Source organism: Pectinophora gossypiella, chromosome 3 (genome assembly GCF_024362695.1).
Source record: "Pectinophora gossypiella chromosome 3, ilPecGoss1.1, whole genome shotgun sequence".
Classification (NCBI taxonomy): Eukaryota; Metazoa; Arthropoda; class Insecta; order Lepidoptera; family Gelechiidae; genus Pectinophora; species Pectinophora gossypiella.
Window position 1 is genome coordinate 11,767,267 of NC_065406.1, and position 17,357 is coordinate 11,784,623.

The window sequence follows — 17,357 nt, forward strand, 5'->3', positions numbered from 1 at the left end:
CCCTTCGGGGAAAACCAAACCAAAAAAAAAAAAAAAAAATTAAGGGACAGGCTAAGATCGTAAGACCATACTGCCTACCTCTATTTTAAACTGATAGAGCAAGGGAATCGATTACATACAGACATGTCAGAAAAATAAAGAGAACCAGACGTTTTTGCTTTACTATATGAAAACCAAACGTAGTGGTCAGAGGTAGTGGTTAACACAGAGTACTTTTGTATATACGGGTGGTTAAAGCCACCCGACACCAACTCCGCACCGCCTCGCCTCGTGCGGTTAGTATTCTTTATATGAACTTGTATGAGTATACGCTCACTACATCAACTTCGTAGCATCACCGCATCGCCTCAGTCGCATGCCCTCCACGTGCGGACGGTGGGTGGACCACTTGGTGAAAACATGCTGCTCGCACGCTTGCCTTGCGTTGAATGCGCGCTGCCCGCGAGTGGTTCACGTGAGGACGGTACGGTAGCGATGCGCCGCTCCCTCTCTCCCTTCATTCATTCCCAGCCTTTCTTTCGAACGAGGTGGACGTTTGGTTTTTACTTTCAAAATGAATAAAGAAAAACTTATCGAAGAAGTTCGTAAATATACCAGCGGCCAGCGCGGGATCCACTGGTTGACGATGCGAGGTCCATTGGTTGACCGCGCGACGTTTATTGGTGATAACACGGTGTCCACCCGTGGGCCACCTGTCGATAACGAGTGGACGCCGTGCGACGAGGCGGTGCCGGGTGGCTCTAATGAGCTATGACCTTAAATCCTCTTTGAAAACCTCCGTCGTAGTATACTGCACATTTTATAAAGCGTGCGATCATCACACGCTTGATACAAATGAACCAGTAGTCGCGTAGACAACTCTTTTGCGTCGCGTCGCACGCGGTCCTGGGAACATACATACTCCCCCCGTGTTGCTCTTTGATGACACTGTTGTGTAAATTGTGGTAGTGTATGTTATATTACGGCTCGACTTACTTTTCGAGAAGGAAAACAACTTAAAACACATTTAAATGTCAATAACTTTTATTTTAGTTAAACAAAGAAATGTATATATAATAATAATATTATATATATTACGGAATAAAATTATTTCTTATAAACAGACACGACATCTCGTCCATTGCGAGAAACAGCCACCAAGTTCCCGTCGTAGCCGAAATATGGCAAACCATAACAAAAGAGATGACTCAATCTTTCTAATACGGCTCTAGCAATTCATTAAATGCAAAATCTCCTTTCTTACAGCTGCCGAACATTTTATTATCAACAAAGATACAATAATACAGATATACAGTTTTGTTTACATACCCCGATGGGTAATTAACTTTTAGAACAACAAATAAATAATTGCCTACGTATAGGAGACAGATCTCGATAGATCCAGTTTCCTACTACGTAAATGCAAAAGGAGGATAAGCAAGCAAGTCTCCCGGGCTAACGCTAAATTAGAGAAATTGAACCATCCCAGTTACATTGAATTGCTTATTTTATTATACAACGTCGACATAAGAAAAAAAACATTAAAAGTTTCGAAATCGACATAATAATGGTTAAAGAGTGCTTATAAAGCATGAAATTAAAATCAAAAATTAGTATAAAAATATATCACAGCAATTTTAATTAGCCCAACGGATACTCGAATCGACAATGAGATCGATGGAAATAATCCTCGAAAAGGAACGAAGTGATGAGTTTATTCTCATTTAGAATTTGCTATTCAGTCGTTTATCGAACGTAGTTTTTTACCATGTATAGGATGACACAAACCTGTGCAAGAGAAATGTATTTATTGTATCGGTATTACATAGAATATTTGATATACACAGTGGTGGTAGAGAAGTCGCGGGGCGGGAGCGGGCGGCGGGGGCTGCGCCACTACGTCGATAGCGCCGTCTGCAGCGCCTCCTTGTGTTCATTGCTCAGCTGCATGAGGCACTGGTTGAACAGTTCCGCATTGCTCTGAAACAGAAACACATTAGGAAACCGTTACAAAAATATAAATGCAGCATTCTATATTATTATGTTTTGGAATCTTTCGCAAACGCTTTGGAAACTGAATAATGTATATAACTTAATAACATCCTCTGGGCAAAAAGGTACCTGTATCTGGCGGACGAGTGCGACCATTTGCGCGTAGACGGCGTTATCCTTGGGCACGGCGTCGCGCAGGAAGGCCTCTGCGAGCGTGGCGATGACCCGCTGCGGCGCGTCCGGAGTCTGCAGCGCCGGGTGCCCGCCCGCCGCCAGCTCGCACAGCAGCGAGTACACATGCGGCGCTTCCTCAGTGTCTTCGACCACCGGCAGCCACGTCAGCCTGGATATACCAACAATGTTATTATTGAGAGGACAAACGACAATCGAAATCTAACTATCATATTATGTACTATTATTTTCTCAAAAAAATACATGTCGATTAGAACAAAACGTAATACAGGTTTATGATCCATTCGTAAACAGTCTTTTTCACACAAGATCTTTATGAATAAAACTGGTTATCGATAGAAACCAACTGACCAGTGCCTGATGATCTCGTCCCTGTTGATCTGCGAGTGGTTGTATTTGATGATCTTAGCTACGGCGGAGATGGCGTTCTCAGTGGCGTTGAGGTTGTGGTCGGCGCGAGCGTCGGGTGCGGCCAGCAGCGCCGCCAGCAGCGGCACGGCGCGCGCGCAGGCAGCCGCGAACTGCGCGCCGCCGAACTGTGCCAGCACGCCGCAGCCGTACGCCGCCGCCTGCCGTACCTCCGCCTCGGGAGCGCTCAGCCCGTTCAGCATCGGCTCGAGGAATATGTCCTGGTATTTCACGCATGCCGGTCCTGTCGAAATAATAATAGGTCATCGTTACAAATCTTATAGAGCCCTCGAACTTAGCGAAGGGGAATCGCTTGTAAACAGTATATTTAGGGCAGTCCAATCGTAACAATCGAGATGTACCTCCAAACTCAATAACGTCGTCGAAGATGCAGATGGCCCACTGGCGGTCGGCGTAGGGGCGGTTGGGGGCGAGCAGCGCGACGAGGTGTGGCAGCACCGTGTCCAGGTGCGGGAAGAATGTCTCGCGGTATGTAGACATGAGAGCGTGAAGCACGTCCGCCACGCGGGATAGCCCGTACACGTCTTCGTTGTCCTCGTCTACCAGTTTTTCTTCTACCACCTGGTGAAGTAAAGTGTGCTTAGTCTCGTACGATACACGCAATCCACACGAGTTCACATAAGACGTTCACTATTTGATATAACGCTCGTGTTACATTATTATCATGTCCTATATATAAATACATAGATAGAGACTAGCTGTTTGACAAGTAAGGCAGTTGAATGTATTTGTATAAAAATTATCGCCCGGTAATGGAATATTATTTTTACCTCATCGTAATCCTCGTCGTTGCGCTTTTGGTGTCTCTCTGTGGCGCGCTCGAAGTGCTCGGTGAGCAGCTTGTTAAGAATACGCAACACCTCAGTCATCATCTCGTCGGGCAAGCAGCCTGCGCCCAGCAACTCGATACACTGGGGACAATAATCATCTTTTTAGTTTCAGTTCATGTACAGGTGACTGAGAATAAATGAGTTACCGATTGATTAGCTGTGAAGAGTGCAATCTAGTTCAGGTCTCTGTGAGGTATATTTCTTTGAAGGTACTTTGAAAGTAAGTTTGTTATAATCTTCACAGGGATCTACTCCACGAATGTATACAAGGAAACATATCTTTTGTAACTATTTCCTTCGGTGCAATTACGTATGTTTGAATTTGTCTGAACTTACCTTAGCGAGGCTGTTGAGCAATTCAACTTGCACTTCTTGCTCGGGCTCGGAGTCGATAGCTTTGAGCAACTCGGGCAGGATGTACGCCCACATGCCCTGCACAAACTGCGGTCCGCGCGCGCGGCCGCACTCCAGCAGGTATGGCAGCGACTCGGCGGCGGACGTGCGCACACCGTCGTGGAAATAGAACCTGAGCATCGGCACCATCAGTTTCACCACGTCCTCTACGTATTCGGCGAAGTCCTCCTTCAGCTCGCGCGCGTAGCAGACAAGCATGTCGCAAGCAGAGGCTTTGTCCTCCAAACCTGACGATTAAGAACTCTATTATAACGGAATTTTAAAACAATCTATTATTGATTTCTTATCTATCTAGCATATTCGACCCCACTGCTGGGCAAAGACCTCTCTTTGATTTTTCCACTCCTCTCGACTAAGAACCATTTTTTGTCCTGTTATTTACAGATACATAGACTCAAGCCCGCAATCTCTAATAGGGTGGGCAAAGCAGCAAGTAATCAGAAGAACAATTGCAGCGTGTTTTTTCTTCATTGTAATGTCAGTTCACATGAACTCACATTTGGGTGGATGTATAACGTCATACTTGGTATATCCATACAAATGTTTAGTTTTGATGCCTCTTAAGAAGTACCTAATTTGACTAAGTTGTTAAGAAGCCCATATATTATTAGCAAATACTAACCGGCAGTCTTGATGCCGAAGTTCTGTTGTTCGCCGAGTGTGACGAAGTGCCAGTCGAGGTCTCCCTCGATGGTCTCGAGGTCGTCGTTGTCCAGCAGCGCCACCTCGGGCTTCATCGCCGCCGTGCGCATCACCGGCTCCATCACCATCGGCAGGAACTGCGCGAAACGCTTGCCTGTAAATTGAATAATAGTAAGTAGTAGTAACATGTTATAAAGATGCTATTTACCCTAATAAAGATTTTAATAAAGAATTAATAAAGAATTAAGAAAGAATCTTTTACCATTGTTTATAAATGAGATCTAACCAGAAAGCAAACAGATCTTTCCTTGAGAAAGAAAACTATGATTCCACTGTACACTTGACCGTAACGCGGTCTCCTTGGTATGTGGAAATTAGAGAAAATAAATAAATATCCAAGAGTCGAGGATCGAAACTCCGTCCCTTTTTTCTTGAAATTAAAGGTACATTAGGTCATTGATCAAGTGTGACATTAGACCTTTTTTAAGAACAGCTTAAACTGAAGTGACAGTAAAAGAACAAATATGTAAAAATATCAAACTCACCAAGAATCCTGCAGAAGCGGGACCAAGCGGAGATGAGATAAGAGGTCTGAGGATCGTCGGCGGGCAGGCCTTCGCCCTTCATGTGTCCGATCAGCAGCCCCATTACTTCGATGGCGTCGTCCACGAACTTCTCTGAGCCGACCGCCAGGCCTGGATCACACAATACACGCATTTTTAAAGAATTCGATTGAATTAGATGGCACATGTATTCTAATCTAATTCTTTGTTTGTTTGGGAGCATATTTAGGTATCATTAATTGCTGGGCAATACCTCATACAATATCTTCCTTATAGCAAAGATTCCTGCGCCCCGTATAGCGCAGGTTAACTTTTTTCCTAGCCTAAAGCACACCCGGATACTTCATATAAAACACTTCATTTTACACAAACACTACATATTGACGTTATCTGTGCATCGGCGCTTCTGTGTGTATTACGTCTGACGCCATACGATTGAAGACTAAAGTAGGACCGAGGGGGGTGAGGTAAACTTAGCGCAGCCGCTGGTGGGGAGCGGAGTTGCCGTTCTATACGTAGTATTATTCCTTATTCTATGCCTAAAGTGTCTCTGGAGGAAAATCCCCTTCCCCTTCTCTCAAAGCAATAGCTATATTTTTATTTAAACAAGTATATCTCACCAATAAGACTGACGCACTCGATGGTCTTGCCGCGGAGCATCTTGAGCTCCTCGGTGTTGGCGTTGGCGATGATGTACTTGAGGCAGGGCAGCAGCCGGTCGTAGTACACCACGAAGTCCTGCTCCACCGTGTCCGCTACGGACGCGATCGTCGTCACTATCTGCTCCAGCACCAGCTTCGTGCCGCGCTCCACCAACTGGATCACAGGAAAAGTATTTTTTATAACAATGACATAACACATTCGAGTCATGCGATAGTAGTTAACGTGGAGGATCGAACTAAGAAGCCTCATATGTAAGCAATATTCATGACAATTCTAGAAGACTAGAAATCTATAGTCATCATAAACATACTAAATAAATATGAAGTAAAACACGGTGTTGAATCCAAATATATCACAATTTTGCATTAGTATAGTGTACTTTCCAACTAGTCAAATCAGTTACTTTTTACTAAACGTCAAAACACGAAATGTATGATAATGCAAATCGAGACGTCATAGAACTTATTATTACATTTTTCTACATAAGTGAAATAGAAAAAGGAACACGTTTTTTGTCACCTTTAGATCTGTTTTTACTTAGTAATTTCATAATTTATCTTTGATCTAGGAAACTATCTAATTCTCGGGGTAAACACTTTAGTGTATTTGTATGTGAACTGAGATCCCTGACTTTCTATAATTCAGAAAGAAACGGAGCAATTGCCACATTTGTTCTCCCAATGTTATGGATGTGATGCAACCAGTATTAGGGTTATATCACTAACGATTCATTGGGATTCTTATTTCAAAAATTACGTTAAAACCTCACCTCTTTGAATTTAGTGGTCAAAATAGCTTCAAGCTTCGCCATCAATGGATCGAGATATTGTGTCAGAATAGGTTTAGGACAATCTTCACTGAAGTTCACCAAAGCAGCAGCCGCGTGAGCCTGAAACAGATTATGTTTATATTTACTTAAATGGAAAAGACCACCTGGTAATACTATCTGGTACATTAGACAATCAGACACATTTGGGAGTCCTAAAATAGATCTTAGAAAAGGTCTATTTATTGGCAAATCTTCATTGTCCAAAGATAATTCAAAATTTCAATAACCAAAGGATATATATGCCTACCACCTATAGAACAAAGTCAGTGACCTTTGGCGGCTCAATAATAACCCTGTAACCAGTCGTCGAGGTCGGTCATCGACCCGATAAACCAGGCGACGCATTATCAAATGATGAGTAGTTCCATAGAAACATTTTAAATTTAGTACTAATTCGCGCCACCAGAGCTTCGCTTCCTAGCGTTGCATTGGCATCTCTTCTATTATGGAAAGGGTTCTCTTTTACTTAGCATATCTATTGCGTCATAGCATATATTTTCCCGATTTCTCGTTTTCGCATTATATGGGAGCCTAGTATAGGAGGACAAAGGTCCTCCTGACATTACGAGATGAAATATATACCTGCACGCGGGGATTGGCATTGTCGTCGAGCACCATGAGAAGGCCGGGGACCACCTTGTCGTGGAACTTCTTCTCGAAGATGGGCGCGAAGTCCGTCGACATCTGACCGATAGCGTTACACGCGGCGAAGCGGACGCGAGGATGCTGAAAATATAGTTCTTTTGTTATTTGTTGTTTCTTTTCAATAACTAAGTATAAAGATTATGATAATTAACATACTGTGTATTTATTTGTGAACTGAGATCCCTGACTTTCTATAATTCAGAAAGAAACGGAGCAAACGCCACATTTGTTCTCCCAATGTTATGGATGTGATGCAACCAATATTAGGGTTATATCACTAACGATTCATTAGTAAATAAAATAGAGGCTGTATTTCTATAAAATACATTTTTATGGGCGTATTCTCTTAGTGTGTTGAGCGCTTTCTTTGTCCGTTCTCTCATATATTTTTTTTAACTAACAATACGAAACAAAGGCAGGGTTATGTTTTCACGAATACATAATAATATGGGAGTACAGTAGTAACTAACCGGGTCAGTAAGGTAGTTGAGCACAGCAGAGACTACTTGGTCGAGCATGGACTCCATTTGCTTGTGGCAGCCCTCGCCGGCCGAGGACACGGCCATGAGCGCCGCGTGCCGCCGCCGCCAGTCCTCCGAGTTGAGCATCTCCGGCACCTGGCCCACGATCAGGCCCAGCATGATCTTGCCGCCGAGCCCACAGCACATACGGTCGAGAGCTGATTCCGCTGCCACGTAGTTGCTGTAATGTAAAGAGTAGGCTTTATTATATGCATCGCGTAGCATAAATGTAATTCCTTAAAGTACAAGCTGCGCGTCTATCTGAGCGATATTGGAGGGTAAGGAGTGTCATTAGTCTAGTCACATACTAATTGCTGCTGCTAAATCGAAAATAATAATATAATCGGCGCAGATATGTTGACCAAGTGAACGAAGGCAATACAAAGCCAAAAATCTTTACGCTCTTATGCTCCAATTTTCTCAAGTGGAAGCATAACTTTACACAAATCTTTCATCATCCAAGTAATGTTTGTTGACGAGGGACTGACATCCAAATGTATAAGGAACATAGGATGCTAATTATCTCGCTGTTTGCTCTTGTAAGATTCTGTGCAACTACACCATAAAAATGCAGTCATGTAAAAGAATCTTACGCCACCTGTTTACGACAAACGTCGCTATTTATGATAAATGGATAGTTCCGGTACTTACGCTCTGCCTATTTGTTCACTCTTCAATACTGCTGGTTTAAATATTTGTTAAGTAAATGTGTCCCAACTTAGGTCGCCTACGAGTAAATTATATCTAATTCTACATTCGATTTCTCCCCTTATCAATCAGAAAACAAATGCCTCTGTGGTTCAGTGGTTGAGCGTTGGGCCCACGATCCACAGGTTCCACAGTTCGAATTCCGGTGGGGACTATCACAAAAGTCACTTTATGAGGCCCTGGTTTGGTTAGGATGTTGCAGGAATGCAGGCTGATCACCTGATTATCCGAAAGTAAGATGATCCGTGCTTCTGAAAGTACGTTAAGTTGTTGGTTCCGGTTACTACTTACTGATGTAAGTACGTAGTCGGCGGTTCAATAATAACCCTGACACCAGGGTTGATGAGGTTGGTAATTCACCTCACAACCCACACGATAGAAGAAGAACCAGAAAAAAAGCCAGCCGTACTTCTCATTATCCTCGTCAGCGGTATCATCCTGCACGGCCCAGTCAGGCTCGTCGTCGAGTTCGCACATCATCTCGAGCACCAGCGGCGTCAGCAGCCGGATGGCGTTGGCCGCCTGACGCCGCACCATAGCCGGCGCAGTCTCGCACAGCGTCACCAAGCATTCGAGCGCCAACTGACGCCAGTTGTCTTCAGCGTCTGTGTCAGCTATCACCTGCGCGGGAAATGTTTTTATTGTGCGTCTGCATTATATTTCATTGTATAATTAAAAATCGGTATCGGATTGTAAGGTTGGTTCTATGTATTACAACGAAATAAGAATAGACTCCAATACACCCAAGACACATTCTAGAACATTCAATGTTAGCCAAGTGTCAATGTGGACAGGTAATCTCAGACCTCCTTGGTATAAACAATAATAATATTCAGTATTTGTGTAGCGCAGTATTCGGCGCATTTCTAATCAACCATTTTACCTAACAAAGCCATTCTTATGGTAGTATTGTCTTTATTCTGTAGGTAATATAGTTACACTCTACACATAAAAATACTGCATTTTTGATAAGTTTCTTACATGGTACAGTGACGAGTACTAATATGTATACACTTTGAAACCACGTAAGTCTCATTAAATGTCAAATATGATAGTGCGACAATGTTCTAAAGTTTTTTTTTTTTTTTTTTTTTCCGTTTTTATCTGCGATCAGTCAGTCGACTATAAGCAGATCAGGTGTTGGTAGGGCAGTGCAGAGATTACTTTCCCAATGGAACGCTCTCTTCTTTAAGGTAAGACATGCAGTCTATTTGCTCAAGTCCATTACTGCGGCTTTTTTCAGTCGTCTTTGGTGGGTAGGCTTTGTGAGCGTTTCAGCCAGGGGGTTCGGATGGTGCTCCAGTCTGATTTTGTACCGTGCCGCAGTAGATCTTATTTCCTGTTGCACAGTGTTTGCCTTCAGTATTTCATGTACTTCCATGTTTCTGATGAACCATGGAGCATTTGTTATGCTTTTGAAGATCATGTTTTGGGCTCTTTGTATGATATTGATGTTTGAGGCACTAGCAGTGCCCCATAGTTGGATTCCATACGTCCAGATCGGTTTTATAATGGTATTGTAGACTAGAAGTTTGTTGTCAGTGGATAGTAGTGAATTCCTTTTCAGAAGCCAATTTAGGTTTCTGTACTTAATAGTGATCTGGTCTCTTTTTGCTTCTATGTGCGTCCTCCAAGTTAATCTTCGGTCCAAGTGAATCCCCAGGTATTTGACAGCATCACTATGAGGCAGTTCTTGGTTGCCGAGTTTCACTCCAGGGCAGTTGCCTTGTCGGAGAGAGAATGTGATATGCACAGATTTTGAGACACTGGCTTTTATTCTCCATTTTTTCAGCCACTTATCTATGTCATCAAGGCCATCTTGCAGGATTTTTGAAGCAGCATCTGGGCGTTTATGACTTGCAAGTATAGCAGTATCGTCAGCGTAAGTTGCTGTCACAATATTCCCTTTCTCAGGGAGATAATGTTCTAAAGTGGGTACATGATATTTCTTATGACTGTACATCATTCAAGTACCTATAGTAAGCTATACTACTAGTTTTATGTTAGCTGTGATAATATAAGTACGCATTTAATTGCTCATTAAGTCATCTGCAGTTTTTTTTATTTTGCTTTAACTAATTAATGTGCAAATCATGGATTATATGCAAGTTCAATTAGATTAAATGTTTAATGAATCATCTGGTTGAATTAGAAATTATGAAGATTAGGATTTTTTTATAACGATGTAATAGCAAATCTTCGCTCATGTTAGGTTAGGTTAGTATAATAATACAAAAAAAAACTATTTTATTTGAAAACTGAATTACAATTGGACATTTCATAACTAACCAAACAAAATTGTCCTTGACAATAATGCCTATGGTTATTTATTTGATTTGTTATATAAATCGACGCATGACCTTTGATACCGGGGCATAGAACAGCAATTACATTAGTTCCACGTCAGTGCAGTGTGGCCACAAGCTGCTTTTATAGCCATTATATTGACAGGACAGGATGGATGAATTACATTTGTACAATATGTTATTGTCATTATATTCGCATTTGTCAGAATAATAGGATTCCGATCATATCAACATTCAATATCGTAATCATCCCTTTACCGTCCACTACTGGACTTAGGTCACCTCTAATATGCGCCACTGGGCTAGACATTGGGCTATTCTCATCCAATTACTAACAGGCAAGAGCACTTCATTTCTTCCATCTATTTAAAATACAGCCTTGATCTCCACTCCATATAACTCCTGCAATCTAAACATCACATTGGTGCTAATTCCTGTAAATAGCATCTAATTTTATTTTAAGTTATATCTGTCATTTTCTTATCCGCCGAAAAGGAAAGGGACGGGTAATTGACAAGCATAAAATTTATGGAACACACGTCAATTTTAAGCACAAATCTAAACCAACCGTCTAAAAATTTTACATCAGTCAATAACCTGACACATTAACTTACTCATTCTTCCTAAAATTAAGAGCTGTGAATCATCCGTCCCTTTCCTTTTCGATGGATATGAAAATGACGGATATAACTTAAAATAAAATTAGGCGGTGTCTCCAGGAATCGGGGCCATTGGTGTGATACAAACACCCATGATGAGAGGTGTCTATTTCTTTTACATGGGTTATAATTCATAGTTTCCTTACCTTAATGCAGACTTGGAAGATGTTCTCCAGCTGCAGGCGCAGGAATTTCGGAGTAGACTCAGCAAGCTCGATCAGCACTTTCAGGGCGGAGTCGTCGTCCGCCTCTTCAATGGTCTGAACCACCACCTGTTTACATAAAAAAAGCCTTATCAAAGATAGGAATCCATAAAATTAACATTATTTCCATAGTGAACGAGACAGGCACCTATGAAAATAAGTGGTTTGTCTGGAGAGTTACTATCAAACTCCATCCTATGAGAGGTTGGTGTTAGCGAAACTCCCAAATTACTGTTGCACACCTTGGCAGTAACATATCTCATATACAGAAATATGCACGTAGGAGTTTGTGTGCACAGATATTTTTTAGATCTTTAATATATTTCAATTTTATTAATTTTATATTGCAGGCACAACTTGACAATTATCGAGATAAATAATAAGCATAGCTGACCAGTGATGGAAATGTCCATCATGAAACTTCATAACGATGAAAATGGCCTTATCTAAGATTGCTACTAGAATGAGATAGTGCACATAAATAACAAGCATTAATTACCTGTACAAGCGGCAGCAGTACTTCCTGGAAGTGCTTCTGGATGGCGGGCTGCTTGTCGTGCAGCAGGATGAACGAGCTCACCGCCTTGACGGCCTGCACGCGCAGCGCCTGCGACTCGGTCGGCTGCAGCGCCGAGAGTAACATGCGCTTGATTACGTCCAGATTCTGGTTCTGCTGGTTGCCGAATACCCCTGGGACCGATCTGTGGGCGATATTGATTGTTAGGAAAGCTGGTAAAATCTGACACATTTCAGCATCATTCAAAATAACTGCAAAATGTGGAGTTAGGGAACGACGTGGGCAGAAGGTGTAATGTTAAAATGCCTCTTCTACACCATAATATAAAAAAATATCTACATGTGCTGACAGTTGCTGTTGTCATTTTTTTAAGCGAGTTATATTACGAAAATTGATGTACTCGAACTTTCGAAAGAGTTTTATTACATTGTAACTGGTTTATTTCTGGTATAAAGGTGTTTCGCACGCGCCAGACGACGTTTACAAAATTTTGTTGATATAATCTAAAGTTAGAAATGCAAGATTTTGAGATGAGATGCAAATGCTTGTTTTGGGAGTTACTATCAAACTCCATCCTATGAAAGGTTGGTGTTAGCGAAACCCCAATTTAGTGTAGCACACCTTGGCAGTAACATATCTCATATACAGATATGCACGTAGGAGTGTGTGTGCGTGGAAATTATTAATTACAAAAACATTCATTTATTTTAGGTAAAAACTATTAGGCATTGCGCCGAGTGACCAAATCTAATTCGTTTTGAGAAACGTAATGATAACGTAATGCAGCCTATAAACAACCGGGGACATAATTATTCATGCAATTACTATTGATGGTTCGAGGTTGCGCTAACCGTTCTAACGGTATTACGCCTGCAGAAACATGGGGATTTATCACAGCGCATCTTTCATAGTACAAGTACTTTTCAAGGAGTTTAAGGTTCTAGTTACATCAGTATATAGTACAAACTAAGTTTATGCACTTATGCGAGGTGTTACACACATAATTACCAACCGCGTGATTTAATTTGCTATGGCGACAAGAAAATTGAGTATTCGCGGAAGGTTATATGCCTCATATAACTAAAGATTTTATTCACTGTAAAATTTAGGTCGAGTTATACTATGTATAATGGTGACAGTAGTAAGCGCGTAGAGTAGGCAGGCAGATATGACACAATACGGCGGAACCCCGGCATGTAATAATATAGCTATGGATTGTTTAAAATTCTGAGTTTACTTCTTCATCTACACTGCAACAGGCTTACATAGATCGCACTTTGGATACGAATGTGCATCGTACGTAAGGAATGCCGCTCTAGGACAAACCAACCCGCCCCCGGTATACACGCTCCTATAATAATTGAAACGTTGGTTTGCTCCGGCGTGTACACACGAGACAAATTCGTGAGAAAACGCATCCACAGTGCGGCTGATTTTAAGAGTAAAGGATATACGGTCACGAGCATTAATAATGTATACACTTTGATACCATGTCACATTTACTTTTTTAACAAATTGAACTGTAAGTCTCACTATATGTCAAATATGTTAGTGCGACAGTCCTAAAGTGGGTACATTATATTGCTCATGACTATACATAATAATCTCCTTACGTAAACATGCGAATGCCGGCCTCCTTCATGTTGGGGTCCTGCGAGTTGGCGCAGTTGAACATGAACTGCAGGAACTCGGGCCACTGGTTCACGCCGTCGTCGTCGATGTGATTCCTCGCCAGCTCAGACACCACGTCGCAGATCTGTGCAAGATAACTATTGTTAGTTTGCTATAGACACTGCCTTTGGCTCATTGGACTATCGTTCATAATAGCAGGACACTGGGAATAGGGATGTCCCTATCTACAGGCCTGTAGATGTTCTATGAAAGTATTGTCAAATGTTTTAACCTATATATTGTTATGTATAATCTATTGCATGCCGTCTAGGAATACACAGAATACACACAGATACTTGTTTATGTACCATTTAATACTCGTATTCTGTAATAAATACACTTAGCAACTCTACTATTGGTTAGTAAGGGCCTTATTTGGTTGTTGTTTAGCATATAAACAGCTTAGCTGATGCAGAAAGACTTGATTGATGCATAAAATGTTGTCATTTACCTTTAATTTCTTTAATTGAATTTCCTACTTTCCTGTCTAAGAGATATATTTGATAGAAAAAGTAAACCTGGGAATGATATCAGGTTTTATTTGAACTCTGATACGCTATCAAAACGCAATAGCGATATTTATTTACTGCGTCGTAAGTGTCGATTCAATTTAGTACATACTTATTCTTAGCATTGACACACGCGATCCGTGCGCGCTATTTATTTAATGCGCCGTGTATAGTGCATACAAATTACTTAATTTAACTTCCATTATAAAAAAATATGAAAAATATTATGATAGAACACATAATTATTTATTAAGGTAATAGGGGACAATAAAATTATAATCTTTAAAATTGCCTGACCGAAATCTGTGTCAGATAGCAGTTGAATAGGTGCTATTCAAAATGCCTGTTTGATGAGTCACTATCTGTTTCTAAGGCCAAAATTAGACCAAGGACCATTCACTTGTGAAGTTGTGAGTCAGTGAAAAAATTAAGAACAATGATCTATTGTAATAGAACTGTACTGAGGAAAATATTACAATCTATTTGAACTTGAATGTTATTCAATGACAATCTACAACTGTTCATCAATATGCCCAGTATTACTATCACTAGACTATGCCAGATTTATCAATGATGGCAGGTTTATTTTTACAATTATATGCATCACTTAACAACACATTTTGTGATAAGATATGATGCTTACTCAAAGCAAGATATTTATAGAGCCTATCAATATCAAATATGACAACATTTATAGAAAATTCATGATATTCAGTTAAATAAAATGTAACAAAGATTTTATTTCTCTTACAAATATATAAAAGTATTGTGTCTACCGCACTGGAGCAGCGTGGTGGAGTATGCTTCATACCCCCTCCGGTTGATTGAGGGGAGGCCTGTACCCAGCAGTGGGACTTATATAGGCTGTTTATATTGTATTGTGTCTACATTTGAATAGTGACTTCACTATTCTAATGTAGACACAATTCTTAATGTAAGACTTCATAGCAATGAAGTAATTATGAAAAGAAGAATAACAACAGAGTTCATCATATCCATATTAGGACCAATGTCCTACAATGTTACAATTAACAGAGTGGCAGCAAGAGGTTTTCTGATCACAGTGATCATGATGAGTTTATAATTATAAAAAATAGAATAAATAGAACCTTGCGGCGCAGTTGTTGGCTGACATCCATCTGTAGTGTGAGCAGCAGTTGTTCTCGTAGCATAGCCTGCTGCTCAAAAGGCAGCTTTGGAAAGAACTCAAAGAACTCAGAGCTGAGCAGCCGGCGCAGCAGCACCGCCGCTGTGGCACGACCCTCCTCCCCCAGTTCCACATTCTGCACCGCCCCCACTAGGTGCACCACTTTTGTTTCTGTCGGGATGTTGTTGTATGCTTCCTGAATACAAATTTCAATATATATAATAAGTAGCTATTTTGTTTAGATTTAAAAAAAAGTAGGAGTGATGAAAAGTAACATAAGCTGTTAGGAATCCCCACTGATTTCTAAAACCTTTAAACAAATTGTAGATCCTAAAAATGGAGACGAGTAACAGTGAAATTTGTTACAGATTTATAAATACTAAACAGGTTTTGCAACTTTATAAACAAACAATTTATGCAATAGTCAAACTTGAACTTGTCCCCAATATAGATTTTGAGTGCTGAATCAACTGTTAACACCATGTAGGTGTTGGTTACATTATATATCCTATAATCTTAGGAGAATAATTTCGCAATTTAGACCCAGTTACATCTAAAGTAGAAATTATGAAATGTTGAAAATCATAATAAATCATCCGGCGAGCGACACCACATGGGACAAACGTTTCACCGCCCAAATTAAAGTAGTGGTTATTGAAAAATGTCTAACCTGGCATATCTCATGAATACTGACCACCACTACGAAAATGTGATGATCTTTACATTTTTAACTTGAATCATGAAGAGGACTCACCTATTTTCTAATACTTCAGAAATTACGTTAGGATCCTCCATGACCACGTTTTGACACGAGGCCGCAGCCTCAAGTTTTTCACAATAAATGCGTTTTAGCCTCAATTTATCGAAGCAAATGAATATTAGCAAGAAAGAAAATGATTTTACTCACTTCTGCTTGGGATCGGATGTCATTGTCTGATGATAATAAAGTATTTAGTAATTGGAAAAACTGCGCCTGATCTCCTGCCATTTTGAACTTCCTCAAAAAGGCCGACTTTTTTTTCACAAAATTTCATGTGGCAATCATGTATTCGACATGTTGCCAGTATTGTTTCGAATTATCCGATCTTTTTCAAACGAAGAAAAAATAATAGTCTATGCATTTCGGAAGTTACCGGTTTTCAAATCATAATCGTAAAAATTACGTGTGTGTATCCGAATTAGGAGAAAAAAAAAATAGTTGTATCGGTCCACGAATCTTTTTGGATCAATTTGGGATCTATCAAGTTGATCCAGTGAGGGACTTTCCAGGCTACATTCGCGAAGCCGAAAATTAATAAAGATGGCGTTGTCGAGATTAAACGTGATAATTACTCGCTTCTCAATACTCGGGTACATAATTACTCGAAAATAATTGTTACTTGATATTTGGATCACACTACGCATTATGTTGCTACGTGGGCATTTTTTTTTTCGTTGTACCTATGGTTAATGACATGTCCGCTACTATAAAAACGGTGATAGAAAAATATCTTTTATAGTTAGAGCATAAGCAGTCTTAAAACAGGCTAGCTGAATATTTAACTTATTTTAAAACGAATAAAATCTATTTAGATTCATTATAAATAAAAAGATATTGTGAAATAAAAAAAAACGGAAAGGAATTTTTTCGGTAGACGCCAACTATTTTTTGAAAAATAAACGTCTATATCTTTGCGATCTTTCGATTGTGTTATTGCTAGACTTATTTTATGTAATGGTCTAACACCCGTATTCTAAGATGTTTACTCAAAACTGCCTTCACTCGGTCCTCAGCCAAGGCCACCTTAAGGGATTCTCAAAATCTCCTTGAAATCGGTATTCTTAGTTGGCACCTCAACCTTAACGGAGGTTTCCTCCAGCGAGGAAGAGTGGAGGTATGACGTCATTGTTTTCGTATTATTTTGTTGGCAGCATGATAGAATTCTGTTGGCTGTGGTC

At 40.5% G+C, this 17,357-nt stretch overlaps 1 protein-coding gene across 1 annotated transcript; it reads right to left on the reverse strand.

The window, feature by feature from the left end:
• Positions 1-1,005: 1,005 nt before the first annotated feature.
• Positions 1,006-16,477, reverse strand: LOC126381917 (importin-5). Its single transcript, XM_050031488.1, has 18 exons — positions 16,327-16,477; positions 15,382-15,615; positions 13,706-13,848; positions 12,075-12,276; positions 11,519-11,644; positions 8,817-9,028; positions 7,649-7,880; positions 7,116-7,259; positions 6,474-6,593; positions 5,662-5,857; positions 5,024-5,173; positions 4,459-4,632; positions 3,759-4,063; positions 3,363-3,503; positions 2,934-3,153; positions 2,515-2,815; positions 2,101-2,314; positions 1,006-1,959 (listed from the first exon to the last, which is right to left on the reverse strand). The coding sequence occupies exons 1-18, from the start codon at positions 16,405-16,407 to the stop codon at positions 1,876-1,878; spliced, it is 3,279 nt and encodes a 1,092-aa protein (XP_049887445.1). The 5' UTR covers positions 16,408-16,477; the 3' UTR covers positions 1,006-1,875.
• Between the last annotated feature and the right edge of the window lie 880 nt (positions 16,478-17,357).

Coding starts and splice junctions, on each gene's coding strand:
- LOC126381917 (XM_050031488.1), bottom strand. CDS start 16,407: ATGGCAGGAGATCAGGCGCAGTTTTTCCAATTACTAAATACTTTATTA. Junction 7,260..7,648: donor TCAACTACCTTACTGACCCG/GTTAGTTACTAC, acceptor CTATATTTTCAG/CATCCTCGCGTCCGCTTCGC. Junction 3,504..3,758: donor TGCTCAACAGCCTCGCTAAG/GTAAGTTCAGAC, acceptor TATTGTCCCCAG/TGTATCGAGTTGCTGGGCGC.